Genomic DNA, 26,111 nt, shown 5'->3' with positions numbered 1-26,111 from the left:
TCCTCCCCGCCCCGAGGACCGCCCCGATCCCGGAGCTGCTCGAGGAGAAGCCTGGTGGCCGCCATGGAGCGCTACGAGAAGCTGGGGAAGGTCGGGGAGGGCTCGTACGGCGTGGTGTTCAAGGGCCGCAACAAGGAGACGGGGCAGGTGGTGGCCATCAAGAGGTTCGTGGAGTCGGAGGAGGACCCGGTGATCAAGAAGATGGCCCTGAGGGAGATTCGGATGCTGAAGGTGAGGGGAGGGAGCGGGGGATCCCCGGGGAGAAGAGGGGAAAGGGGAGAGGTAAAAGGGGAGAAGGAAGAGAGAAAAAAGGAGAAGGAAGGGGGTGAAGGAAGAGGAAGGGGGAGAAGGAACACAGAAAAGGGGTGAAGGAGGAGGAAAGAGGGGGAAGAGAAGAAGGAAAAGAGGAGAAGGAAGAGGGGAGAGGTAAAAAGGGAGAAGGGAGAGGAAAGGGGAGAGGGAAAAGGGGAGAAGGAAGAGAAAAGTGGAGAAGGAAGGGGGAGAAAGACAAGGGAAAGGGGGAGAAGGGAGAGGGAATGGGGAGAAGGAAGAGGAAAGAGGGGAAAGGGAAGAAGGGAGAAGGAAAAGAGAAGGAAGAGGGGAGAGGTAAAAAGGGAGAAGGGAGAAGGAAGGGGGGAGAAGGGAGGGGAGAGCGGGTGGGGAGAGGGAAAAGGGGAGAAGGAAGAGAAAAGTGGAGAAGGAAGGGGGAGAAAGACAAGGGAAAGGGGGAGAAGGGAGAGGGAATGGGGAGAAGGAAGAGGAAAAAGGGAGAAGGAGCACAGAAAAGGAGAGAAGGAGGAGGGGGAAGGGAAGAAGGGAGAAGGAAGAGAGAAGGAAGAGGGGAGAGGGAAGAAGGGAGAAGGGAGGAGGAAGGGGGAAGAAGGGAGAAGGAAGAGAGAAGGAAGAGGGGAGAGGTAAAAAGGGAGAAGGGAGGAGGAAGGGGGGAGAAGGGAGAGGGAAGGGGAGAGCAGGTGGGGAGAGGGAAAAGGGGAGAAGGAAGAGAAAAGTGGAGAAGGAAGGGGGAGAAAGACAAGGGAAAGGGGGAGAAGGGAGAGGGAATGGGGAGAAGGAAGGGGGGGAAGGGAGAGGGAGTGGGGAGAAGGAAGAGGAAAGAGGGAGAAGGAGCACAGAAAAGGGGAGAAGGAGGAGGGGGAAGGGAAGAAGGGAGAAGGAAGAGAGAAGGAAGAGGGGAGAGGTAAAAAGAGAGAAGGGAGAGCAGATGGGGAGAGGGAATAGGGGAGAAGGAAGAGAAAAGAGGAGAAGGAAGGGGAGAAAGAAGGGAATGGGGAGAAGGAAGAGGAAAGAGGGAGAAGGAGCACAGAAAAGGGGAGAAGGAGGAGGGGAGAGGGGAAAGGGAAGAAGGGAGAAGGAAAAGAAGAGAAGGAAGAAGGGAGAAGGAAAAGAAGAGAAGGAAAAAGGGAGAAGGAAGAGGGAAGGGGAAAAGGGGAGAGGGAAAAAGGGAGAAGGGGAGGAAAGGGGGAGAGGGAATAAGGGAGAAGGAAGAGGCAAAAGAGGAGAAGGAAGGGGGAGAGGGAAGGGGAGAAAGACAAGGGAAAAGGGGAGAAGGGAGAGGGAACAGGGAGAGGGAAGAAGAGGGGAGAAGGAGGAGGGGAGAAAGAAAAGGGAGATGTAACAGAGCAGAGGAGAAGAGAGGGAAAAGGGGAGAATGGAGAGGGAAGGCGAGAGTGGATGGGGAGAGGGAGAAGGGGAGAATGGAGAGGGAAGGCGAGAGTGGATGGGGAGAGAGAAAAGGGAAGAAGGGAGAGGGGAGGGGGGAGAAGGGGAAGGGGGAGAGCAGATGAGGAGAGGGGACAGGAGAGGGGGAGGTGTGAGAATGAAGAGGGGAGGAGGAAGAAGGGAGATGGGAGAGGGAAATGAGGGGGTGGGAGCCAGGAGAGGGGAGCGAAGGGAGGAGAGTGAGAAGAGGGGAGAGAGAGGATTCCAGAACTGGACATGGGACTTCAGGTACCAGAGCAGAGCGGAGGGGCAGAATCCCTCCCTCCGTGCTGGCCACGCTGCTCTGGATGCAGCCCAGGACACACACGGTTGGTTTCCGGACTGCGAGCACACATTGCCAGCTCACATCAAGCTTCTCCCCCCGCAGCACCCCAAGTCCTTCTCCTCAGGGCTGCTCTCCATCACATCATCCCCCAGCCTGTACTGAAACCACAGATTGTCCCGACCCCGGTGCAGGACTTGCACTTGGCCTTGTTGAACTTCAGGTGTTATTTTAACAAGTGTGGACCTGCCAGATTATCTTTTCAACTCTGTAAATAGTAACAGGCTATTTGTTTGTTTGCTGAGGTTTTTCTTGGCTTAGGCAACAACTAAGGGTTTGTCAAAGCCTTGGTGAGATTGTATTTCATCTGTAAAAAAAGTAGGACCTGATAAATTATTATTCTACTCAGCAAATACCTTGTAGACAAAGGGATTCTTATGGCCGGGAGCCATGGGAAGTGGGGTGGGAAAGCAGAACCATATGAAGAGTCTTGGAACACCCCATGTGATACAGGTTCTGTAGGAAAGGCTGGAAACAGAGTGAATCTGTCTGTTAAGCCGTTGGTACCTGCTGTTTCCAGAAGGGTGTTGTCTCCCCAGCCCTCACATAGAGGCAGGTACCATTCTGAGAATCATAGAATCACCAGGTTGGAAGACACCCACCGGATCATTGAGTCCAACCATTCCTGTCAATCACTAAACCATGTCCCTCAGTGCCTCGTCCACCCGTGCCTTAAACTCCCCCAGGGATGGTGACTCAAGCACCTCCCTGGGAAGCCTGTTCCAGGGCCTGATGACCCTTTCAGTGAAAAGTTTTTTCCCAGTGTCCAATCTGAACCTGCCCTGGCGCAGCTTGAGGCCATTCCCCTTTGTCCTATCACCTGTCACTTGGGAGAAGAGACCAGCACCCACCTCTCTACAACCTCCTTTCAGGTAGCTGTAGGCAGTGATGAGGTCTCCCCTCAGCCTCCTTTTCTCACGTGCAAAGCTTTGGTCACGCATGGAAGAGAAAGTTGTTACAGGCTGGGGGATGATGTGATTGAGAGCAGCCCTGTAGAGAAGGACTTGGGGTGCTGGGGGATTCTACCCCTGTATTCCTCACTTGTGAGACCTCATCAGGAGGACTGTGTCCCTTCTGGAATCCTCAATGTAAGAAGGAGATAGAGCTGTTGGAGTGGGTCCAGAGGAGGCTACAAAGATGATCATAGGGCTGGAGCACCTCCCATAAGAGCACAGGCTGAGAGAGTTGGGGTTGTTCAGCCTGGAGAAGGAAAGGCTCTGAGGAGATCTTATAGCCTGATCTAGTGGGAGGTGTCCCTGCCCATGGTAGGGGCGTTGGAACTGGATGATCTTTAAGGTCCCTTCCAACCCAAACTGTTCTATGGTTCTATGATTCTAAGTTGCTCCTGAAAGCTGACTTGTACAACCAACCTATAGCTGCCAGAGGTTTTCCAGAGAGCTCAATCTATGGTTTTAACGATCAATTTAACTTTCTTTTTGCTTTGCGACCAGTTGACAATTATTCTGTCCTCCCTATCTCTGAAAGTGGAATCTCAACACGACAGAGATTCTCCTCTGCCTCCTTCCCATGGGCGGGCTTGGTCGTGCCTGGTATTTTTTCTGTGCTGGCAGGCAGACCCGCTGAGAGCAACACAGGAATCGGGCTCCAGTTACCCCGCGGCGCTGTAACTATGGAAGCCCGGCTTGCTCTCAGATAACTGTTATCACTGATCTCTGCGAACATAATACGCTGCCCCAGCGAGCGCTTGGAAAAAGAATGATCCACTTTGCGCAGAGTATCGAGAGCTGCTGGGCTGGTGGGGGCAGGGGCTGCACCAGAGCCACGGCTGCTGTCGGACTTCTGTGGTGGGGTCTGAAGTCGCCATCTGGGCTGTGTCTAATGCGCAAAGTGCTTTGCTCGATGTGGGTTCGCTTGACGGTGTAGGTGTGCGCCCAGTTCTTGGGAGGATCGCTGCCGTAGCTGGGATTTACAGCACCCTTGCAGGCTGTTTGCTGTATCTGATCATCTTTTGCAAAGTGGAATAGGGAATGATGGGAGTGGAGATGCTACGAGAGAAATACCAAGCCTGAGAAGAGCTACAAGCCCCTTCCTTCTGGTCTTAGAATCATAGAATCACCAGGTTGGAAAAGACCTCTTGGATCATCAAGTCCACCCATTCCTATCTGTCACTAAACCATGTCCCTGAGCACCCTGTCTACCCGTCATAATTCTTTCCCAAGCAGCCTTGCCGTGGGAACAGAGGGGGAGCAGGGAAAGATCTCGGTTGTAACCGAGATCCGGATGGGTGGGAAGGTCTTTGATGCAAGCAGATGGTTTATGTGATGCAGAGGGGTTGAAGGAAGAAGGCATGCATGTGGTAAGAGAAGTTGTTAAGGAAGATCAGCTCCTTGCTCCCACTTTGCAGGACTGGAGTAGCCCTTTCTGCACGCTTTTGGGGGGCATGTGGGGTTGGGGTGATTTGGGTTCAATATAATCATTCCCGAGGCAGCGAGCTGCCTGCAAGGTCTCTTTTGGAAGGAGCTCTTACATGCTGGAATAAAATGCCATTTTGCTATGGCACCTGCCTTCCTCGGGACAGGCTGACACTGAGGTCTGGTGGGATTTCCTCCTGATGTATTTCTATCTTAGTGTTAACCCCAGGGTGCGAGTCGTGATGTCAGTGATCTTCACCTCGTGGTCAGCTGGACCCTTCCCCAAACAGCGGAGCTGGTCCTCAACTATTGAATCCCACTAAGTTTTCTCCAGTCTTGACGCTCCGCTTCTTTCTCCTTTGCAGCCTTTCCAGATGGCTTAGAGGCACATTAGAGGCTGGAGTTAGCGTAACTCCTAGGCAATGCCCTTTCCAGCCTCCTTGCTTGGAAACGTGTTTGTTCTAAAGCCTCGGTCAGGCAGAGCCCTCGTGAATACAGGTCCCTGCAAGCAGAGGGCATGGTGCCACGAGCCACCCGAAAAGAAACAACGTCACTGAGTTGGTCTGGCTTCTCTTTGTTTCCTTTGCTGAAAGCTGTGTTGTGCCTCTTCGTTCAAGCCCTCTCCCAGCCCTTCCCTGGAATGGGGCAGGAGAATAGGGAATGAGAAGGAAGCTCCAGTGATGCCCACCCTTGCCTCTCAGATGTTGGGTTTGGATGATCCTGCCGCACTCAGGGTTACGTGTGGTTCGAAGCCGTCTGAGAGGAAGCCCTGGGCTGAGCACGTGAAGTGGGGTGAGAGGAAGAAGAAGAAGAAGCAACAATAGCAATTCCTCCTAATTAACCCGTCCAGATCATATCAATAAGCTGATGAAGTGAGACCATGTGCTTTACTTATGCTCTTGGTTTCTCCTCAGTGTGTGTTTGCCTGCTACAGGCTCTCACCGTGTGTGATTTCCCAAGCTGTTCTCCATCAAGTGCTGCTTTTCATTGCACTGCAGTCAAAGGATGGGTGCATACAATGAGAGGCGCTGCCGGAAGAGCTGTGGCCACCGTGATGGGTTCCTTATCCATGAACGTCTTTTCTAAGAGGCACAGAAGCCAAACTGACTTGCTGCCCATGGTTGTTTCCTAAAATAACCCACCGCAGGCTGAGCTGCTTCCTCAGTGGATAAGAAATGGGTTGGATGGTCACACCCAGAGGGTAGTGGTCAATGGCTCAATATCCAGATGGAGATCAGTGACGAGCAGTGTCCCTCAGGGATCCGTACTGGGGATGGTGCTGTTGAATATCATCATCAGTGACATAGATAATGGGATCGAGTGCACCCTCAGCAAGTTTGTGCAAGACACCAAGCTGAGTGATGAGGTTAAAACCCTCGAGGGTTGGGATGCCACCTGGAGGAACCGGGACAGGCTGGAGAAGTGGGGTTGTGAAAATCTCATGAGGTTCAACAAGGCCACTGCACCTGGATGGGGGTGATCCTCAGTATCGATACAGGCTGGAGGATGAAGAGGTTGAGAGCAGTCCTGAGGAGGAGGAGCTGGGCGTTCTGGTGGATGAGAAGCTCGACGTGAGAAGCTCAACATGAGCCAGCAATGTGCACTTGCAGCGCAGAAAGCCAACTGTGTCCTGAGCTGCATCCAAAGCAGTGGGACCAGCAGGGCGAGGGAAGGGATTCTCCTCCTCTGCTCTGCTCTGGTGAGACCCCACCTGGAGCCCTGTGTCCAGTTCTGGAGCCCTCAGCACAGGGAGGATCTGGACCTGATGGAATGGGTCAAGAGGCGGAAACTTTAAAGATCAAAGGCCTCGAGGACCTCCCTTATGAGGGGAGGCTGAGAGAGCTGGGGCTGTTCAGAGAGGCTGCGAGGAGACCTTATTGAGGCCTTTCAATATGGAAAGGGGGCTGATAAGAAGGATGGGGAAAAACTTTTTAGCAGAGTCTTTAGCAGGAGGACAAGGGGTGATGGTTTTAAACTAAAAGAGGGGAGATTTAGACTGGATATTATGAAGAAATTTTTTTCACTGAAGGTGGGGAGGCCCAGGTTGCCTAGAGGGGTGGTGGCTGCTCCATCCATGGAAACATTCAAGGCCAACTTGGATGGGGCTCTGAGCAACCTGATTGAGTTGTAGATGTCCCTGCTTACTGCAGAGGGGTTGGACTGGATGACCTGTTCCCTTCCAACCCAAACTATTCTATGATTCATGTCGTGCTGTGCATGTGTAAGAGGTTTCACCTTCCAGAATTGAGACCTTTGTGGACAAAAGCCCTGTCCCCGTCCTTGACCCTTGCGCAGTAGCCAACCAGTCCATCCTCTGTGTGTTACAGCAACTGAAGCACCCCAACCTGGTGAACCTGCTGGAAGTCTTCCGGAGGAAGCGGAGGCTGCATCTCGTCTTCGAATACTGTGACCACACCGTTCTGCATGAGCTGGACAAGCACCCAAGGGGGTGAGTGGCCTTGTCTCTCGCTGGGAGCTCTGAGCAAAGGAGCCACGGGTGTCCATCTCATTGCTGCTTTCCAGTTTTGGAGGGATTTCATTAATTACAGGAGAGGTTTCCCAGCCCAGCGCCCAGGACTTGCTCTGTTACTCTGGTTTAGCAGTGCTGTCCAAAAGAATTGTGTGTGGGCCTGTGCATGCTCCTAATGGTATTTGCTGGCTCTCTACAGCTACCTAAAAGGAGGTTGCAGAGAGTTGAGTGTTGGCCTCTTCTCCAACAGGAAAAGAGGGAACAGTCTCAAGCTGCGCCAGGGGAAGTTCAGATTGGACATTAGGAAAAATTTCTTCACAGAAAGGATTATCAAGCACAGGAATGGCTGCCTAGGGAGGTGGTGTAGTCACCATCCTTGGGGGTGTTTAAAAAATGGGTAAATGAGGTGCTTGGGGACATGATTTAGTAGTAGACACGTATGGTTGGAGCTGATTATCTCTAAAGCCTTTTCCAACCTAATGATGCAATGATTCTGGGTGGTTTGGGAGCATCACTGTGAGGAGGGAGGGCTGGGGGCGTGCCAGGCTCTTTCCTGCTGCTCCCCTGGTGTGTTGCTGGGAGGCGGCGCAGAGCCTGGCTGTGGGTGCTGGGGCAATGTCATTGAGCACCCAAACCATACATGGTCTGTAGGGATGTCGCTGATGACCCATAGGTGACATCGTAGGACAGATGGATGAGTTCTGGCCCTCTGGCTTGCTGCTGTGCCGAGGAATTGGCTGGCAGGAGTGACAGGAGCTGTGCTTATACAGCCCCAACTCGGATCCCCTCCTCTTCAAACAGGCTCTCGTGTGAAGCGTGAGCTACCTGGGCACAAGGAACGTTCTCCAGGACAGGGTTTGCTCTTTTGATACTCCTACTGAATACATTGTCCCTAACTATTCACGGTGACTTAGTGCTAAGCAGAAGTTCATCAATCATTCTGCAGGCCTGGAGCTAATGAATTGCTTGCAGGAGACTAATTGGGGCTTGAGTAAACAAGAGCCTCTCACTCTTTTTCCCTATGATGTGGAGCTCCAGGAGGAGAAAGGAGCATGCTGACAGCAGATGGCTTTGTGAGCCGGTGAGCAGCCTTCACCCCAGTTTGAACCCTCACCTGAAGAGAGGATAGATAACCCTTGTTGAAGAAAATACTCCACATTTTCTTTCTGTTCATCAGATCAAGACCAGTGTGAAGGAATTGCCTTTGCTTTTGATCTTTGCTATGGCAGGTGGTCAATCTTTTGTGGTCAGGATTACAGCTGGTGGGCGTACGGCTCTTTGCACCATGTTTCCAGGTCATTTGACCACCTTCAGCCCCCCTTGTCAGGCTCTCAGCACGGTACTCCTGTCATTCTGGGCTGTTTCTGCAAGGAAACCCTAGCGTTGCAACAGCAGTGTCAGCCCAAGGCCTTCAGCACTGGCACTTAAAGCCAGACTTCTTGTATCTTGTTTTGGTTTAGGTTTGAGGGTTTCTTTCCTTTATTATGAATCTGAAGCTTTTCAGCATTAAACACATGAAATAAAATCAGATTGGAGCTTAGAAGTGCTGAGACTGTCACCGCTGCCTTTTCTGGAGCTGTTGAACGTCAAACAGCCAGAGAAGTTTAGGAGCTGTTGCACAGTAACTGAGAGAGAGGAGAGGAGGCTGGACCTTTAACAGAAGTTCTCTTGTAATTTATTTATAACAAGAAAATGCAGCTAGTGTTCTTCCTCTGATTTTTCCGCCTTGGTCCTTGGCAGCTTTGCTCAGAGGTCCCTGTACAACATTAGCCCTCAAAGACCTCACCTTCCTTATTCCTGTAGCAGTGAAGTTGTTTTTAGTGACTAAACTAAAACTGTGCCTTATTTAAAACAGGGTTCCTGAGCATCTGGTGAAGAGCATAACCTGGCAGACCCTCCAAGCTGTGAACTTCTGCCACAAGCACAATGTAAGTCCCCTGAAGAGCACCAACAATTGCCATCACCTGGCTTTGAGGGAGGAGATTCTATTGCGGTTTTTGTGGTTACAGAGCTTTGATGGGATGAAGTCCTGTGTTAGGAGCGTTAAACATACCGGTTCCGAGTGGTTGCACTCACAAAGAGCCAGGTTAACCCCAATCCTTGCTGTGCAAACCTCGCTCCTCCTGCCGGCTGATTCCCAGCTGGTTTTGGGGAGCGCACGCGGAGTTGTCCCAGTGCGATAGGCAGGGTCACTGTCACGCACAGGAGGACATGGCTTGGGCTGCTGTTGAGAAAACCTTTCTTCTTCCCTCTCAGCAAGAATGTTCATAGAACATAGAATCCCTAGGTTGGAAATGACCTCTGAGATCAAGTCCAACTGTACCTGTCCACTACTATATCACATCCCTAGGCACTTCATCTTCCCGACTTTTAAACCCCTCCAGGGATGGGGATCCCACCACCTCCCTGGGCAGCCGTTCTTGAGCCTGAGAAGCTTTTCCATGAAGTTTTCCCAGTATCCAATCTGAACCTCTGAACCTGGTTAACATTCTTGGCACAGTGTGCAAGGGTTGTGGCTGAACTAGGAGGTTCTGTATCCGAGGGCCTGGTTAAATACTCACTTCTATCATTGTTTTTTTCTGTGTCCAGTGCATCCACCGAGATGTAAAGCCAGAAAACATCCTGATAACAAAGCACTCGGTCATCAAACTCTGTGACTTTGGATTTGCCCGCGTACTGAGTGAGTGCTGACTTGCTCCTTACACGCATTGTTAACATGTAAATGCTCAAATGAGGTGTAGAATCAGGCTTTCAGACACCAGTAGACTCACTCGTCCTTGAGGGCTGGTGTGTTTCCATGGAGAATCTCTGGCTGGGTAGAGATCCCCAAACAGGTTTGAAGGGAGCTGGCACAGAGAGAAGTGTGCCAAACACCACCTGAGCTCCTGAGCTACGTGCTGGGAGCTGAGATGCAGGCGCTGGTAGATGCTGGTAGATGGAAACCGGCCCTGGGCATCTTCAAGCTGTGCAATAGCTGCTTGTGCAATGCTGGAGGCCCAGCTGGAGTTTCCTGGCAGGAGGGGCCCCTCTGGGAGAAGATGCTGCCACTGCCAGCAATGGCTTCACGTTTTCTGTTGTAACAAACCCCCTCATTTATGTATTTTTCTAGCTCTCCGTCAAACAAATCATGTAGGCTTTGAGAACTGATCGCTGCTTCTGCAGGGCTCTGCTGTGGAGCTCTGTGTATTTTCATTTTGAGAAAAGCATGACCTCAGTTTTTGCCAAATCTTAAGTGTTTCCAGAGCTCGCTTCAGCTCATGTCCAGTGACTCAGCCTGTAGCCATTGCCTGCCCAGGAGGTGTCCCAACACCAACAGGAAGTGTGTAACAACCGGTGGCGCCTCATCTGCGTCATTCTAATCCCCTATTCCTGTTTGTTTCTTTCCTTCCCGACCCCAACTTAGCTGGTCCGAGTGATTATTACACAGACTACGTGGCTACCAGGTGGTACCGCTCTCCAGAGCTGCTGGTGGGAGACACGCAGTACGGGCCTCCCGTGGATGTGTGGGCGATAGGTTGTGTCTTCGCAGAGCTGCTCTCTGGTGTTCCCCTGTGGCCTGGCAAGTCCGATGTTGACCAGCTGTACCTTATCCGGAGAACCCTGGGTGAGTGTCTCTTCACCACCCATCAGAGCTCCGCTCTTCCCGATGCCTCTGGCAGGACTGGGGCTTGACCTGGAGGAACCTTGAGGGGGGATCACGATTAGTGTGGAGGTGATTTCACCCAGTGGATCTCTTAGAGCAGCCTCCCAGTCATGAAAGGGGCTCCAGGAAAGCTGGGGAGGGGCTTTTGATCAGGGAGTGCACGGAGAGGATGAGGGGGAACGGTTTTCAGCTGAAAGAGGGGAGACTGAGATGAGATCTTATGAAGAAAAGTTTTGCTCTGAGGGTGGGGAGGCCCTGGCCCAGGTTGCCCAGAGCAGTGGTGGCTGCCCCATCCCTGGAGGTGTTCAAGGCCAGGCTGGATGGGGCTTGGAGCCCCTTATCCAGTGGGAGGTGTCCCTGCCCATGGCAGGGGTGGAACTGGATGAGCTTTGGTGTCCCTTCCAACCCAAACCATTCCATGATTCTATGTATGTAATGTTTAAGTTAACCCAGTCTCATTGTTTCTCTGTGATGTTGGTGGGTAAGGTGATTTCTCAAGTGGAAAGGAACAAACCTTCACTTTTAATCAATATTTGCTGGAAGGAACTGAGAGCTGTGACTTTTGCTGAGCAGTTTATAAAACTCTAAAGGTGATCCATGGCTTTAAACAGATAAGCTCCTTAGCTAGAAAAACAGTTAAGCATTGATTGCTTCACCCTGCTGAACACATTCATGCCAGCGTTAGGTTGTGATTTATTTGTAAGGACATGGTGTCAGCCAGGGGAAATTCCCTTTTGATCCAGGTGCTGGACTGAAGAAGCAGTGCTTAGAGAAAAGCTCCTTGTCAAAGCTGTGTAGTTTGGCTGTTGTACTGGCTCCTTTGGATTTGATTTTAATGTTTTGCTCACTCTGAGCTGCTCTAAGCTTCAAAAAAAAAAAAAAAAGGGGGCTGGGAAGCCACTGGGGAAAAGCTCCAGCACGTTCCTGGTGCTGCATTCCAGCTCTTTTCTAGACAACAGTGAGTTTCCCTCAGTGTCAGTTAATTGAAGCTGGAATGCTTGTGGTCACGCTGTCCCCTTCCAGCAGTCGGAGAGGACAGAATTCCCTTTGGAAATGTTGAAGTGTGGAGCACAGGCTGGCCGTGCCCAGCTCTCCCACCCTCCAACAAAGCCTGCCCTCGCCGCCGTGCCACCTCCAAAGCAAACAGCGGCTCCTGCCAGCTCCTTGCTCAGAGCTCTGGGTCCATCGCGGGAATTCGATGGGAGTTAGTGCCAATCTGCTCTGGCCCAACGCCCCGGGAAGGATCCCTGGCTGCGTCTTGGCTGGAGTTTCGGGTGCTGGGAGGTGTTTGCAGAGCATCCTCTAGCTCTGCTGCTGCAAAATGGTCCAAACATGGATCCAACACTCAGTCAGCGTGCAGGCATGTGGAGCAGATGTGTTTCTGCACCTTTATGCCTCACCTCATTCTCTGGTGTCCTACCCAGGGTCCTGTTCGTAGCACAGATCCAGATATGTGCTTTCCCAGTAATGCTGTGAGAGTGTGGAGGTGTTTAGCATCAGGGGACATACAGAAAGCTGTGTTCTTCAAAGCCCTCGGCTACAGCGGCCGCAGTTCATAAAAGCCACCCTGCTGTGCAGCACAGACACTCAGAGCCTGGGAGATGCACGGCAGCTGAGAACTCCTGTTCTCTAACTGCTTTCTTTGAGCTATTTACAGCACGGGGACATTGTGACTGCGGGCAGAGATCTGGTTTAGTAGTGAGCAGGTACAGTTGGCCTCGATGATCTCAAAGATCTTTTCCAACCAAACAGTTCTGTGATTCTTTAGATGTTCTCTCGGATGCTGTCAGCCTTGTGAGAGTGAGACCGCTCCTTGAATCCTGTGTTCAGTTGTGGGCCCCTCACCACAAGAAGGATGTTGAGGCTCTGGAGCGACTCCAGAGAAGAGCAACAAAGCTGGTGAAGGGGCTGGAGAACAGGCCTTATGAGGAACGGCTGAGAGAGCTAGGGGTGTTTAGCCTGGAGAAGAGGAGGCTGAGAGGAAACCTCATTGCTCTCTCCAACTACCTGAAAGGAGGTTGTGGAGAGGAGGGAGCTGGGCTCTTCTCCCAAGTGCCACGGGACAGGACAAGAGGGAATGGCCTCAAGCTCCGCCAGGGGAGGTTTGGGCAGAACATTAGGAAAAACTTTTTTACAGAAAGGGTCATTGGTCCCTGGCAGAGGCTGCCCAGGGAGGTGGTTGAGTCACCTTCCCTGGAGTTATTTAAAAGATGAGTGGATGAGGTGCTGAGGGACATGGTTTAGTGTTTGATAGGAATGGTTGGACCCACCGGATGATCCGGTGGGTGTCTTCCAACCTGGTTATTCTATGATTCTACGAGCTTGTTCAATACAAGCACTGTAAAAACAGCAAATTAATCCCACTTATTGGTTTGTTTTCTTTTTATGTGTTCATGGTTGCAGGGGATCTGATTCCCAGGCACCAGCAAGTTTTCAGCACCAATCAGTTCTTCAGCGGGGTCAGAGTTCCAGACCCAGAGATCATGGTAAGAACTCCCTCCAGATGCACATCCCTTGAGCCCCACACCAACCAGCGATCTGTCTGCAGTGCTGAGGAGACAGGGTGTTTGGAGAGGACAATGTTCCTGCTGCTTTCACCCAGAGTACACGTGTTGTCCACTTTGGTAGTAGAGCTGGAAAAGCCTCGCTTGCTTGGCTCAATCAGTCCTTTTTATGTATGGCATTTCTTCCCTATCCTAAAGCTTTGCCTTCTACTTGGCCAGCATAGACTAGATTGTTAGGGGGAGGTGCTGAACCACTCACATGATGTTTTAACCCATACCCTGTGTAAAAGCATCAAACAAATGCTTAATCTTTGTTCCTTCTCCTCCCTTCTGGTACTTTCTGGTGCCCTAATGAATGAAAAGGTTGCTAATAGGGGCACCCTCACTGCTTTTTCTCTCCAGGAGCCGTTAGAAGTGAAATTCCCGAATATTTCCTACTCTGCTTTAGCTCTTATGAAGGTAAGAACACTGCAGCAAGTGGAGGAGCTCTGCACTGAGACGTAGCCGGCGTGGCTGGTTTGCTTATCCATCTGGTAAATGGTTTGGGAGTTGGCAGCTGAATGATCAGAGATTCATTGAAAAACAGAGCTGGAGAGGATTTGGAGAGGACTTTTAATCTGCTCCCCTGTAATTCACTCATTTTTACCGTGGAGGTGGAAAGCATTACTCCCGTATTAAGATGTCGCGAATAGAAATGTGAATGACACTAAACTGGGCGGAAGTGTTGATCTGCTTAAGGGTTTGAAGGTTCTGCAGAGGGACCTGGACAGGCTGGACCCATGGCCTGAGCCTCTACAGAGCGATCTGAACAGCCTGGATCGATGGGCTGAGATCAGGGGGATGGGATTCAACAATGCCAAGTGCCGAGTCCTGCACTTGGGTCACAACAACCCCGTGCAGCTCCAGGCTTGGGGAAGAGCGGCTGGAAAGCTGCCTGGAGGAGAAGGACCTGGGGGTGTTGGTCGACAGTGGCTGAGCATGAGCCAGCAGTGGCCCAGGTGGCCAAGAAGGCCAATGGCATCTTGGCCTGTATCAGAAAGACTGTGGCCAGCAGGACAAGGGATTGTGCTCCTGGGCTGGATGCTGGTGAGGCTGCACCTCGAATCCTGGGTTCAGTTTTGGGCCCCTCGCTCCAAGAAGGACATTGAGGGGCTGGAGCGTGTCCGAAGAAGGGAACGGAGCCGGAGAACAAGGGTTATGACAGGTGGCTGAGGGACCTGGGGTTGCTTAGCCTGGAGAAAAGGAGGCTGAGGGGAGACCTCATCACTGTCTACAATTGCTTGAAAGGAGATCAGAGCGAGGTGGGTGCCGGTCTCTTCTCCCAAGTAAGTAGTGATAGGACAAGAGGAAATGGCCTCAAGTTTCATCAGGGCAGGTTTAGACTGGATATTAGTAAACTTTTTTCACTGAAAGGTTTACCAGGCCCTGGCAGAGGCTGCCCAGGGGCAGTGGTGGAGTCTCCATCCCTGGAGATGTTTAAAAGACGGGCAGATGAGCTGCTCAAGGATCTCATTTAGGAGTGGACAGATATGGTTGGTTGGACTTGAGGATCTCAAAGTTCTTTTCCAACCTAGTCATTCTATGATTCTGTGAAGTGCTCCATGCGATGCTTTCCTTTGCTTTTCCAAGGGCTGCCTTCATATGGACCCTGCGGAGAGGCAGACGTGTGAGCAGCTGCTGCAGCATCCCTATTTTGACAGCATTAGAGGGGCAGCAGATCTGGGGAAAGAACGTGAGAAAACAGCTTGGAAAGCAGCCAGGCTGCCTCGGAAGCACATGCCGGGGGTAAGATTTTCCTGGTAGCATCTAGTGGTGCGTATCTCAGAATGGTGCTGGGCCACTGTGGGTGTTGGGCTCGCGCTGGAAGTCACGGAGAGAGAGCTCCTGCCTGGGACTGGTCATCATGTTAGCCTGAGGAGAAACCAAACCTGCTGGGTAAAGAGGAACTTGGTACAAAGGGAAATCTGCATCACCGCTCCGGTGAGTCACTGGGGAGAAGCAGCAGAGCCATGGGAAGGATCGGTGTTATTATGAATGGGCATTCTGGACAAATAGATTAGCTGAAGAAACTGGGTGGTGTGTTTAATTTGAGGTTCTCTGGGATCTATGGATATGTCAGAATTGTCTCCCCAGGAAGGTGGTGGATTCCTCTAGACTAGACACTTCTAAGGCTCAGCTTGACAGGGTGCTGGGCCATCTCATTTAAACTATAGATCACCTAAAATGGTTGGATCAGATGATCCCTGAGGTCCCTTCCAACCTGGTGTTTTGTGATCTTTTTGGTGTATTTGAATCCCACATTTTGGAGAGGGCAAAAATGCCCAGTTCCATTTGTAACTCCTGGTGGGAGGTGATCCTGTGCTCAGGTCCAGATGTTGCACAGTGTGCGGGGTGTTTCTGCAGCTGGAGTTGCCAAGCATATTCCTCCCTGCTGTTTCAGCCTTTCCAGACTCCACATCCAGCCTCAGGATGGGAGTCAGTCTGCAGTTCCTGCTCTCCATGAGCCCTATTCCCCATGGCAGTGGTAACACTGAACTGGGGACATGCAGGGAAATTGGAGATGCAGGATGGAGAACTGCTATGGGATATAAATTCCGGGATCCGACTGACTGGCTTCTGCCATGTCTATCACCTGGGATCTAACAGTAATGTTATTTCTACCCTGGGTGATGGGAAGAACTGGATGGTGGACTCTGATCTCAAAGTTCTCTTCCAACCTAGCGATTCTATGATTCTGTAGATGAGTGCTCAGGGATCTGGTTTAGTTGTGGACAGGTACGATTGGACTTGATGATTTCAAAGGGTCTCTTCCAGCCTAGCGATTCTATGATTCTGTAGATGAGGTGATCTGGGATCTGGTTTAGGTGTGGACAGGTATAGTTGGACTTGATGATCTCAAAGGTCTTTTCCCACCTAGTGATTCTGATTCTTAAGAAGCACCTGAAGTGAGGTTGTAGAACACCAGCAACATGACTGAGGTTGGGAAGTGCAGGGTTAGAGCAGGAAAAGTTTTACAGCATGTATTCCTGTTGGAAAAGTGAAACGTGCTTCCTTCTCATTTCAAACTAACGCACGCTCTGTAATTTCTTCAGCTGCAGCACCTGCCCCAGCTGCCCAGCAGCAATGCTCTGCCCGCCTTGGACAGCAAGAAGCTCTGCTCGAAAACATGGACATCGAACTACCACTTCCCTAACATCTAACCGGTGGCTGCTTACAGAATCACAGAATCACAGAATAACCAGGTTGGAAGAGACCCACCGGATCATCGAGTCCAACCGTTCCTATCAATCACTAACCCATGTCCCTCAGCACCTCATCCACCCGTGCCTTAAACACCTCCAGGGAAGGTGACTCAACCACCTCCCTGGGCAGACTCATCCAAAAAGAAACAGAATGGAATTGAAGGGTCTGTTCTTTTTCTTATTTCAATAAGCTTCTGACGCTGTGTTTCCTGAAAGATTAATTTCATCTTTCAGATAAAAACTGATGCAACTGAAATTGCGAATAATATCTGCCACAGAATATTGAACTCCTAGAGTCCAAGAAAAATGCTGAGTATTAAAAGCTCAGATAAGGGAGAAAACAGTGAAAGAATATTTTACTGACTTGAAAAAAACTTAAAATGAAATTTTATATTCAGTCTATTCCCAGTCATAGTAAACAAATTTTCATTTTAGGAAAAATTCTTCTACCAGTTCTTATTTAGAACACTGGTGCCGTATTATACACTGAAGACTGGAAAATATGGCTTTAAATATACATAAAGCATTAGGACATGGTATACATAGATATACATCTTTATCCTAAGTAAAGGAGAAATAAATTTACAGAATTCTTAGAAAGGAATGATGATTGAGGATTGTCATGAAAGTTACCACTTTGTAAGCCATGTTTTGGAATAGGAAAGAACTGTGTATTTTCAAAACTGCTGGTATATTACAAGACAGCAATAATGTGGAAACAGCTGTAAAGTTGAGAAATCCTAGAAAAAGTTTAATACTTCAATTGGAAACAATTTTACTTTTGAAAACACACATTTATCGTAAGTACCAACTATTGGTCATTCGCTTATTTAGACGGAATGAGTTTATACAATGCTCTTCTCAAACACCACAATAAAAACTGCACGTTATCAGCTAGCTGGTACTATGATAACACCTCCATGAAATTTCCTGCAGGAAATTGTGTCCACTTGATTATGGTCAACCCAATATTCTGCATTGGGTAATTTACCATTGTTTGAACTACTAATCTTGAGCTGCATACTCTATTAAAGTTATTGCCTACAGAACTGGGTCGAAGAAAGCTTTGACTTTGTGTGTAACTGATTGGTATGGCACAAAAAAGTAAGTTCTACTGTAGAACTGAGTCCAGAAAAAAGAAAACACCTTTTCCTCCAAAATATTTCACTGTAATAGTTTAATGCCCATCATGGGATATTAATTCATCAGCTCTGCAATGTGATTCCAAGGCTTTCATGGTATAGATATCCTGAGGCAGTTCTGACTTGCGTCACACAAGAGGACGATCTTTTTTCTGATCTTTCTGTGCCTGACAAGCCTCTTCTTCCACTGTCTTTTTCAGCATCTGCAAATCTTCAATTAAAGGCCCATCTGTTTCCATTGCAACTGGACTGTTCAGCAAACTTGTATCACTATACGTTGGGTACTGGGGATTTACGTCTACTTATGGTTCAGAGATCAGGTCATTCGGAATTTACAAGAGGATACGTGGTGGAAAATGAAATAAGTAGATGCTATGACACATATAGAAGCAGTCTGTAAAGGAATGTGCTCTGGGTTATGGATGGAAGGAAGGCGATGCAGGGGGAATGCCAAGCGCACCTTGGCCACTGTTGTCTGTACAAAGGGCACTATTTGTTGTGCTTTAATTGGCGATTGTTCCCTGGTTCAGGATTACTGCAGCCCAGCATTCCTAGTGTGAATTCCAAACTTCTTGTCTATCGCGCCCCTGTTTCATTCTGGGCAGAACTGCAGCCTTGCCAAAGAAATCAGAGTCCTGCGGTGTCAAACAGCGACGCCGCTTGTAGTCACTGGTCCCGCCAGAACCTGCAACGCATCAGCCATGCGAGTAGAAGAGACGGGGAAGGAGGTGTGGGGTGCAGGGGGGGATGGGTGTAGGGTACAGGGGGATGGGGGGGTGTGGGGTGCACGGGGAGGATGGAAGAGAGGCTGCCTGACCCTCCCAGTTGTTATAAACCTACTGGAAAAGCACAGGGAATTGCTTTACCTCTGGGTTTATGTATCACAGAGTGTTAGAAGCCCTGGCCCAGACTTAGGCTCGACAGAAGGCTCAGCAGATGCTGCTCCCAGAACACACAAACAGCACAACCTCCTGCTGCTTTAATCTGTCAGAGTTCTTCCTGCCTGCTTCTGTCTTGTGTCATGACATTGTTTTCATCTGCTGTTTCTACCACTCGTGAAGTCACTTGCCTGTAGACTTACAGACATGTTTTTATCCAAAGTAATCGATGACTATGATTTATAACCTTGGCTGGACACAGGCAGGAATCCTGCCTAAGTGTATGTGTTAGAGTGATTCTGGGCTTCTGGCTAATCGCAGGATGTAAAGTTGTGTTGATTTTGAATAAAAAACATACAGCTTCGTCTTCCAATTGACTGGATGTGTTTTGCTTTGAAGTTTTACTATTGGGTAAAGAATGTCTTTTTTTCTGCTTGAAAGTTAGAGCAGAAGTGTTTTCCTTTCCCAGTCCCAGTCTGTGTTCAAGAACAGCAACAGCAGTTTGAGTGAGACAGGTGCCAAAGCCTCAGAGTCTGTGCCTGGCTACCTTGCACAGCATGTTATTTAAGGTATTTTAGTCTTTAGCATTGCGTCAACAGGAGGTTTTGGGTACACTTGGAAAGCTGTGGTGTTCCAGTCTCTTCCGTATGGATTATGCAGTGATAGGACAAGAGGGAATGGCTTTAAATTGGAAGGTGGAGGATTTAGATTAGACATTAGGAAGAAATTCTTCATGCTGAGGGTGGGGAGGCCCTGGCCCAGGTTGCCCAGAGCAGGGGTGGCTGCCCCATCCCTGGAGGGGTTCAAGGCCAGGCTGGATGGGGCTTGGAGCCCCTGATCCAGTGGGAGGTGTCCCTGCCCATGGCAAGGGGTGGGACTGGATGGGCTTTGAGGTCCCTTCCAACCAAACCATTCCATGATTCTATGATATTCAGCCACCTAATCCTGGGTACGTGCAATGTGGCACTGCCTCCAAGCAGTGGGTGGCCTGGAAGGCTGCTCTGTGAAAAAGCCCAGGACAGTGCAGCCCAGAGGAAACTGCATTTCTGCCCTCTCTGTGCTAGGAGACACTAAGGATCATCCCCACGATGCAGCAATGTCGTCCCTTCTGGAGCTGGGCAGAGCTTCCTTCAGAGGTCGAGCTGATGCTTGGGGATAAGAAGCCTCCATCTCAGTGCCTGACTCACCGTGCCAGTTCGGCTTAACAGAACTTAACTGCATCCAGCTTTTGAGGCTGGACTGGGAGATCTGGGCTTATTCCCATAGCTGGAAATACAGCAGCATCTACACCTTAATTTATACAGCATATAATAAATGCTATGAAATCAAAAACATCTCAGTCAGGTGCAGGGGTGTTATTCCAAGTCCAGCTCCAGCTCTAGGCTCGGCAGTGCCTGCTGAAGGACACGAACAGTAGTTTCCTTCTGTCTGACGCCGGGAAGGTCGCTCAGATACAAGTATTCAAGGTTCCTAAAAATATTTAAAAACAAAAGTCAGCAACTATTCTGGTACTGTTGATGCAGAAATCATAGAATCACTAGGTTGGAAAGAACCCACTGGATCATTGAGTCCAACCATTCCCATCAGTCCCACCATGTCCCTCAGCACCTCATCCACTCATCTTTTAAACCCCTCCAGGGAAGGTGACTCAACTCCCTCCCTGGGCAGCCTCTGCCAGTGCCCAATAACCCTTTCCGTGAAATTCTTTTTCCTGATGTCAAGCCTGAACCTCCCCTGGTGCAGCTTGAGGCCATTCCCTCTCGTCCTGTCCCATGGCACTTGGGAGAAGAGCCCAGCTCCCTCCTCTCCACAACCTCCTTTCAGGTAGTTGTAGAGAGCAATGAGGTCTCCCCTCAGCCTCCTCTTCTCCAGGCTAAACACCCCCAGCTCTCTCAGCCGTTCCTCATATGGCCTGTTCTCCAGCCCCTTCACCAGCTTTGTTGCTCTTCTCTGGACTCACTCCAGAGCCTCAACATCCTTCGTGTGGTGAGGGGCCCAGAACTGAACACAGTATCAGACAAAGGATCATAGAATCATGGAATGGTTTGGGCTGGAAGGGACCTCAAAGACCATCCAGTCCCACCCCTGCCATGGGCAGGGACACCTCCCACTGGATCAGGGGCTCCAAGCCCCATCCAACCTGGCCTTGAACACCTCCAGGGATGAGGCAGCCACGGCTTGCCTGGTTGAGACCTTACCATCATTATTCGGAGTCTTTTAAAAGGTCACAGGTTCTCACAGAAAGTATTTCTGAGGTGGATGCTTCCGGTTTTTAGCTCACTGTCTCTTCAGAACCATCCACAACCCTGTCTTCAACCACACCTGAAGGAACGCTCCCTGCCGGCAGTGCCATCCGTCCCTCCTGTCAGCCAGGTCCATCCCTGGGACCCAGCCGTCCTGCAGCCCCGCGTGGTTCTGGAACAGCCCACAAACCCAAGGGGCTCACCCCTGCCAGGCAACACAACCCCAATACCGTGCGGTGGCAACAACAAGGGAGGAGGAGGAACTCAGCAGCACACGTACGTCAGCTTGTGGAGTGCAAGGATGCCTTTGTCTGTGACATTCCCACAGGAAATGATCTTCAGCTGAAGGAGGCTCTTCTGCAGGTTCTTCGTCTCGCTGAGCCTCTGCAGGCACTCGTCCTGGATGTAAATACATTTCTGCAGCTGGATTTCTGTCACATGTTCCAGGCCATCTGGAAAGATAAGGCTGGACATTAGGAGGAAATTTTTCACAGAAAAGATCATTGGGCACTGGCAGAGGCTGCCAGGGAGGTGGTTGAGTCACCTTCCCTGAAGGGGTTTAAGGGACGGGTGGACGAGGCGCTGAGGGACATGGGTTAGTGATTGATAGGAATGGTTGGACTCGATGATCCAGTGGGTCTTTTCCAACCTGGTGACTCTATGATAAAAATGAGTATTTGCTTCACAATACCAGAACAGCCCAGCCAGGTAAGTTCTCAGTCACCTCCAAAACCACACAGCACCACGGTCCTCCATATGGCAGGGCCATAATGCACAAAGAATCTCCAAAATCCCTTTATGGTACTTTGTATACATGGAAATCCCGAGGTTGTACCCTGTTGATAATGTGGGCAAACACATAAATTCTGCAAGTTTGGGTGAGAAGCAGTGACTCTGACTTCAGATGGTTCCCATGCAGGAACCCTCCTAATGGTCTGCTCCCCATTTGGGTTTGTGTTATTTAAAGGAGACCAAAACCATCTTTTAACCTCTTACTTTGTAATAAACAGAGTGCTTTTTCTTGTTGAAGACATAAATGCCTGGAGAACAAGCGGCCTTATGACTTCAATGACACCAAAACCATCACTAGGTTTAGAAAGAGATATCAAGTAGCACTTTCTGCTGCTTTACAATAAACTCAATGAAACAGCAGATGTTTATCACACGTCCTTAGCTCTACTGTCATGACAGGTAAGGGCTGACCAAGTTCCCGGTCTCTTTGTGCTTCATGCTACAGCTCCAGCAAAACCTGAGGAAGTGCGGGGTGTTTGCAGAGCCATTTTAAGAGAAAAAAAAGGAAAATTAGTAAGATGTCAAAAATTTCTCTATATTCTAATAAGGAATAAGAAAATGGTCGGGTTATTTTGATGCAGCTGAAAGAACTAAGGCCATTCTGTACAGAATTATAGAATCATAGAATCACCAGGTTGGAAGAGACTCACTGGATCATCAAGTCCAACCATTCCTATCAAACATTAAACCACGTCCCTCAGCACCTCATCCACCCGTCCCTTAAACCGCTCCAGGGAAGGTGACTCTGTGAGCAGCTGTGGCTACGTTACCCAGATAGTCAAATCCTCTGTACATGATGCAAGACTCGGTGGCGTTGATGGCTTCTATCTTGTACTTGCCCAGTGGCCCTGTTGGGAGACCGTTGTAGTCCTGTTGCCATTTCTCGTAGCCTTGATAACGCACAAGGGCACCGCATCGCAGCAGCCACTCTGATGCTGCCCGGTCAGGGCCAACGGCTTGGATACGCTCGTGGTCCACTCTGCTCGGAGAGAAAGAGACCCACAGGGTTTTTGTAATGCTGCAGGGTTGTTGTCTTGATGGTTAGGGACAGTGCAAAACAAATATTTTGTTACGTGCACAATGTCAGAAAAACATAGAATAATAGAATAGTTTGGGTTGGAAGGGATCATAAAGCCCATCCAGGTCCCTCAGTCGCCTCTCATAATCATAGAATCACCAGGTTGGAAAAGACCCACCAGATCATCGAGTCCAACCATTCCCATCAATCACTAAACCATGGCCCTCAGCACCTCGTCCACCCGTCCCTTAAACACCTCCAGGGAAGGTGACTCAACCCCCTCCCTGGGCAGCCTCTGCCAGTGCCCAATCACCCTTTCTGTGAAGAATTTTTTCCTAATGTCCAGCCTAAACCTCCCCTGGTGCAGCTTGAGGCCATTCCCTCTTATCCTGTCCCCTGTCACTTGGGAGAAGAGCCCAGCTCCCTCCTCTCCACAACCTCCTTTCAGGTAGTTGGAGAGAGCAGTGAGGTCTCCCCTCAGCCTCCTCTTCTCCAGGCTAAACACCCCCAGCTCTCTCAGCTGTTCCTCATCAGGCCTGTTCTCCAGCCCCTTCACTAGCTTCGTTGCTCTTCTCTGGACTCGCTCCAGAGCCTCAATGTCCTCCTTGGAGTGAGGGACCAAAACTGAACCCAGGATTCGAGGTGTGGCCTCACCAGTACCAAGTCCAGGGGGACAATCCTGCTGGCCATGCTGTGGCTGATCCGAGCCAGGATGCTACCGGCCTTCTTGGCCACCTGGGCCAGGGCTGGCTCACGTTCAGCCGCTGTCGACCAACGCCCCCGGGTCCTCCTCCTCCAGGCAGCTTTCCAGCCGCTCTCCCCAGCTCCCTGGATGGGATGAGGGGTGCCCGGGGGGTGCCAGCCCCTCGCCCGCCCTTACTTGTTGAACACGGCGTTCAGCCACCCCCAGAAGCGGCGGCGGGCGACCAGCAGCGGCCCCGGGCGGCGCCCCCGCAGCCACAGCCCCCCCAGCATCGCCGCCGAAGGGAGAGGAGAAGGGGGAGCGGGGCAGGGGAGAGGAGGAAGAGAAACGAGGTGAGGAGCAGGAGGAGAAGGAGGAGAAACAGGCAGGGGAAGAGGAGGAAAAGAGGAGTAGGAGCAGTAACACCAGGAGCAGGGGCAGGAGAGGCACGGGAGGGAACTGGGGGAACCGGAAGCGGCCCCGGCGGATGCGGAAGTGACCCAGGCGGAACCGGAAGTGCCCCCGGGAGGGGAGGTGAGAGGATTCCAGGAGAAAATTTTTCACAGAGTCATAGAATCACCAGGCTGGAAGAGACCCTCCGGATCATCGAGTCCAACCATTCCCATCAAACACTACCCCATGTCCCTCAGCGCCTCATCCACCCGTCCCTTAAACCCCTCCAGGGAAGGTGACTCAACCCCCTCCCTGGGCAGCCTCTGTCAGGGACCAATGACCCTTTTTGTGAAAAATTTCCTCCTAATGTCCAGCCTAAACCTCCCTTTAATTGATTAAAGAATCATTTTAGTATTAAAGAATCAATTAAACAGAATAATACTAAACAAGGCAGCCTGGCGTGTCTCTATTTCAGTCAGATAGGAAAGTGGAATGGCTTACTGCAGTTTGCTTTATTTGCTCATCAAACATGCTATTTTGGATTTTCATTCAATTGCTTAGGTTGGTAAAGACCTTTTAAGGTCTTAAAGTCCAACCTTAACCAGTTCTGCCCAGTCCACCACTAAACCACATCCCAGAGTGCCACAGCTACACATCTTTTAAATCCCTCCCAAAGCATTGCAGAGTCATATTGCACTGACGTTGATGATGTATACACTAAAATTGGAGCGATACAGAGAAGACTAATGTGGCTTCTGCTCTTTTGAACTGAGAAGACTTCTCTGATGCAGCTGAACTTAATGTTTTTGGTGTCCACAGGTTATGAATGATGCATTGCCCCACTTTTAAAAAAGTATTCATGATTTTGTGTCCTCCTCTTCCTGCTGCGGCTCCTGCTGCTGCTGTGACACGTGAAAAGAGACAGAAGGTGATCACAGAGAAATGGAATATTGTTCTTGTGGTGTTCATCCCTTGCAATAGCTGATCTAGCTAATGTATACATCAGGATTATTCATCTTTCTTCTCTTTTATAAAACATAATGCTTTGCATTTGTATCAATTACTTCGTTTCAATTTCAATTTACTTTTTTTTGCTCTTCAAAAAGTTGCGAAACTTCACAAAAGGTGATCTGAGCAGAGAGAGAATTGCTAACACCGTTTATCAAACCCTTTTGATAGATAAAGATGGGCTACAGATTAATCTAGTCATCATAGTGTTATAAACACACTCTGCAAACTAAAACTCTGCGAGTCTTTTATTGAGGAATAAAGTCAGCAAAGCAAGGGGTGCAGCGCTGGGTGCATGGTTGAGGCCGGACCGTGTCTAGCCAGAGGCGCGCCTGGTCCCAGTTCCCAACCCTCCCCTTTTATACATTTCTTTTTGGCACAAAAGTAGTTTCTCCTCCGACCGCCACCAGCACGTGCTGGGGGGGCTCTTGCCGCATGGGCCGCAGCGCCCGCTGCTGCAGAACTGCCCCTCCATGAACCCGGCACCACAGACAAGCTGGCGCCAGCAAAGAAAGGAGACATTCCCCTCATGACCCAAGCGTTTGTCCTAAACTCAGGTACAGCGATCAGGATCAAAATGTTTGGATCTCCACCTCCCTTGACCCCCTCCCACGTTCCTTTATTCAAGGCAAAATGCTGAATAGCCTGTTTATTACACGAGGATGTTGACTGCTGTCAGCTGAGACCCACAATCAAACCTTAGAGCATGGAGACCCCTTTCAATATCCCTTCATGAGCTGTCTTTCGAGTCAATTTTGCAGCTCTTTGAAGTCACACAGTGCATTAGCACAGGCCAGTGGACCCTGAGCGAAGCGTTGGAGGAGATTGAGTGGCTCGGCCGTTTTGAAGGACAGTGGCAAGTTTATCTTCTTGGGCATGTTCTCATTGCCATGGAAGAAGTGGTTGAGGCGCTTCTCCTCCAGGCAGCAGCGCTTGTGTCACAGGATTCTTTATAATGTAGTGACGGGTTCTGCTGCTGGCATCATCCTCATGGTGCCCATCTCCAGGTGAAAGATACGGCCACGAGGCACCTTCAGGGGCAGGAGCAGCTGGTAGGCAGCATCATCTGGGGTAGTCAGCCTCCCAGGGCTCAGTGCTGGGCCCAGCCCTGTTCAATGTCTTTATCAATGACCTGGATGAAGGCATCGAGTGCACCCTTAGCAAGTTTGCGGACGACACTAAGCTGGGTGGAAGTGTGGATCTGCTGGAGGGTCGGGAGGCTCCAAAGGGATCTGAACAGGCTGGACAGCTGGGCAGAGTCCAATGGCATGAGGTTTAACAAGGCCAAATGCCACGTCCTGTACTTGGGGCACAACCACCCTGTGCAGTGCTACAGACTAGGAGAAGTCTGTCTAGAAAGCTGCCTGGAGGAGAGGGACCTGGGGGTGTTGGTTGACAGCGACTGAACATGAGCCAGCAGTGGCCCAGGTGGCCAAGAAGGCCAATGGCATCTTGGCTTGTATCACAAATGGCGTGACCAGCAGTTCCAGGGAGGTTCTTCTCCCTCTGGACTCGGCACTGGTGAGACCGCTCCTCGAATCCTGTGTTCAGTTCTGGGCCCCTCACCACAAGAATGATGTGTAGGCTCTGGAGCGAGTCCAAAGAAGAGCAACACAGCTGGTGAGGGGGCTGGAGAACAGGCCTTATGAGGAATGGCTGAGAGAG

General features: G+C 50.4%; 2 protein-coding genes across 3 annotated transcripts; one reads left to right on the top strand and one right to left on the bottom strand.

Annotated features, from left to right (window-relative positions):
• The first annotated feature begins 61 nt into the window (after positions 1 to 61).
• Positions 62 to 18,683, top strand: CDKL1 (cyclin dependent kinase like 1). Of its 2 annotated transcripts, XM_069856901.1 has the most exons (10): positions 62 to 231; positions 6,759 to 6,880; positions 8,757 to 8,829; positions 9,491 to 9,581; positions 10,305 to 10,505; positions 12,948 to 13,030; positions 13,451 to 13,507; positions 14,678 to 14,833; positions 16,141 to 16,290; positions 17,633 to 18,683. In XM_069856901.1, the coding sequence occupies exons 1-9, from the start codon at positions 64 to 66 to the stop codon at positions 16,246 to 16,248; spliced, it is 1,059 nt and encodes a 352-aa protein (XP_069713002.1). In that variant the 5' UTR covers positions 62 to 63; the 3' UTR covers positions 16,249 to 16,290; positions 17,633 to 18,683. The 2 variants fall into 2 exon arrangements, with proteins under 2 accessions (XP_069713002.1, XP_069713001.1); XM_069856900.1 differs by lacking the exon at positions 17,633 to 18,683 and having other exon boundaries at positions 16,141 to 16,452.
• Positions 17,021 to 23,515, bottom strand: DMAC2L (distal membrane arm assembly component 2 like). Its single transcript, XM_069856925.1, has 4 exons — positions 23,244 to 23,515; positions 22,116 to 22,324; positions 20,834 to 21,005; positions 17,021 to 19,780 (listed from the first exon to the last, which is right to left on the bottom strand). The coding sequence occupies exons 1-4, from the start codon at positions 23,336 to 23,338 to the stop codon at positions 19,666 to 19,668; spliced, it is 591 nt and encodes a 196-aa protein (XP_069713026.1). The 5' UTR covers positions 23,339 to 23,515; the 3' UTR covers positions 17,021 to 19,665.
• Between the last annotated feature and the right edge of the window lie 2,596 nt (positions 23,516 to 26,111).

This window comes from Phaenicophaeus curvirostris, chromosome 5, assembly GCF_032191515.1.
Source record: "Phaenicophaeus curvirostris isolate KB17595 chromosome 5, BPBGC_Pcur_1.0, whole genome shotgun sequence".
Taxonomy (NCBI): domain Eukaryota; kingdom Metazoa; phylum Chordata; class Aves; order Cuculiformes; family Cuculidae; genus Phaenicophaeus; species Phaenicophaeus curvirostris.
This window is presented reverse-complemented; position numbering and strand designations above follow the sequence as displayed.

Bases quoted from the DNA above. Each gene is read 5' to 3' on its own strand.
- DMAC2L (XM_069856925.1), bottom strand. From the start codon at position 23,338: ATGCTGGGGGGGCTGTGGCTGCGGGGGCGCCGCCCGGGGCCGCTGCTG. The intron at 22,325-23,243 runs GTAAGGGCGGGC...CTCTCCGAGCAG, and splicing joins CTGAACGCCGTGTTCAACAA to AGTGGACCACGAGCGTATCC. The intron at 21,006-22,115 runs GTAACGTAGCCA...TTATCTTTCCAG, and splicing joins CAGAGGATTTGACTATCTGG to ATGGCCTGGAACATGTGACA.
- CDKL1 (XM_069856901.1), top strand. From the start codon at position 64: ATGGAGCGCTACGAGAAGCTGGGGAAGGTCGGGGAGGGCTCGTACGGC. The intron at 232-6,758 runs GTGAGGGGAGGG...TGTGTGTTACAG, and splicing joins GGGAGATTCGGATGCTGAAG to CAACTGAAGCACCCCAACCT. The intron at 6,881-8,756 runs GTGAGTGGCCTT...TATTTAAAACAG, and splicing joins CTGGACAAGCACCCAAGGGG to GGTTCCTGAGCATCTGGTGA.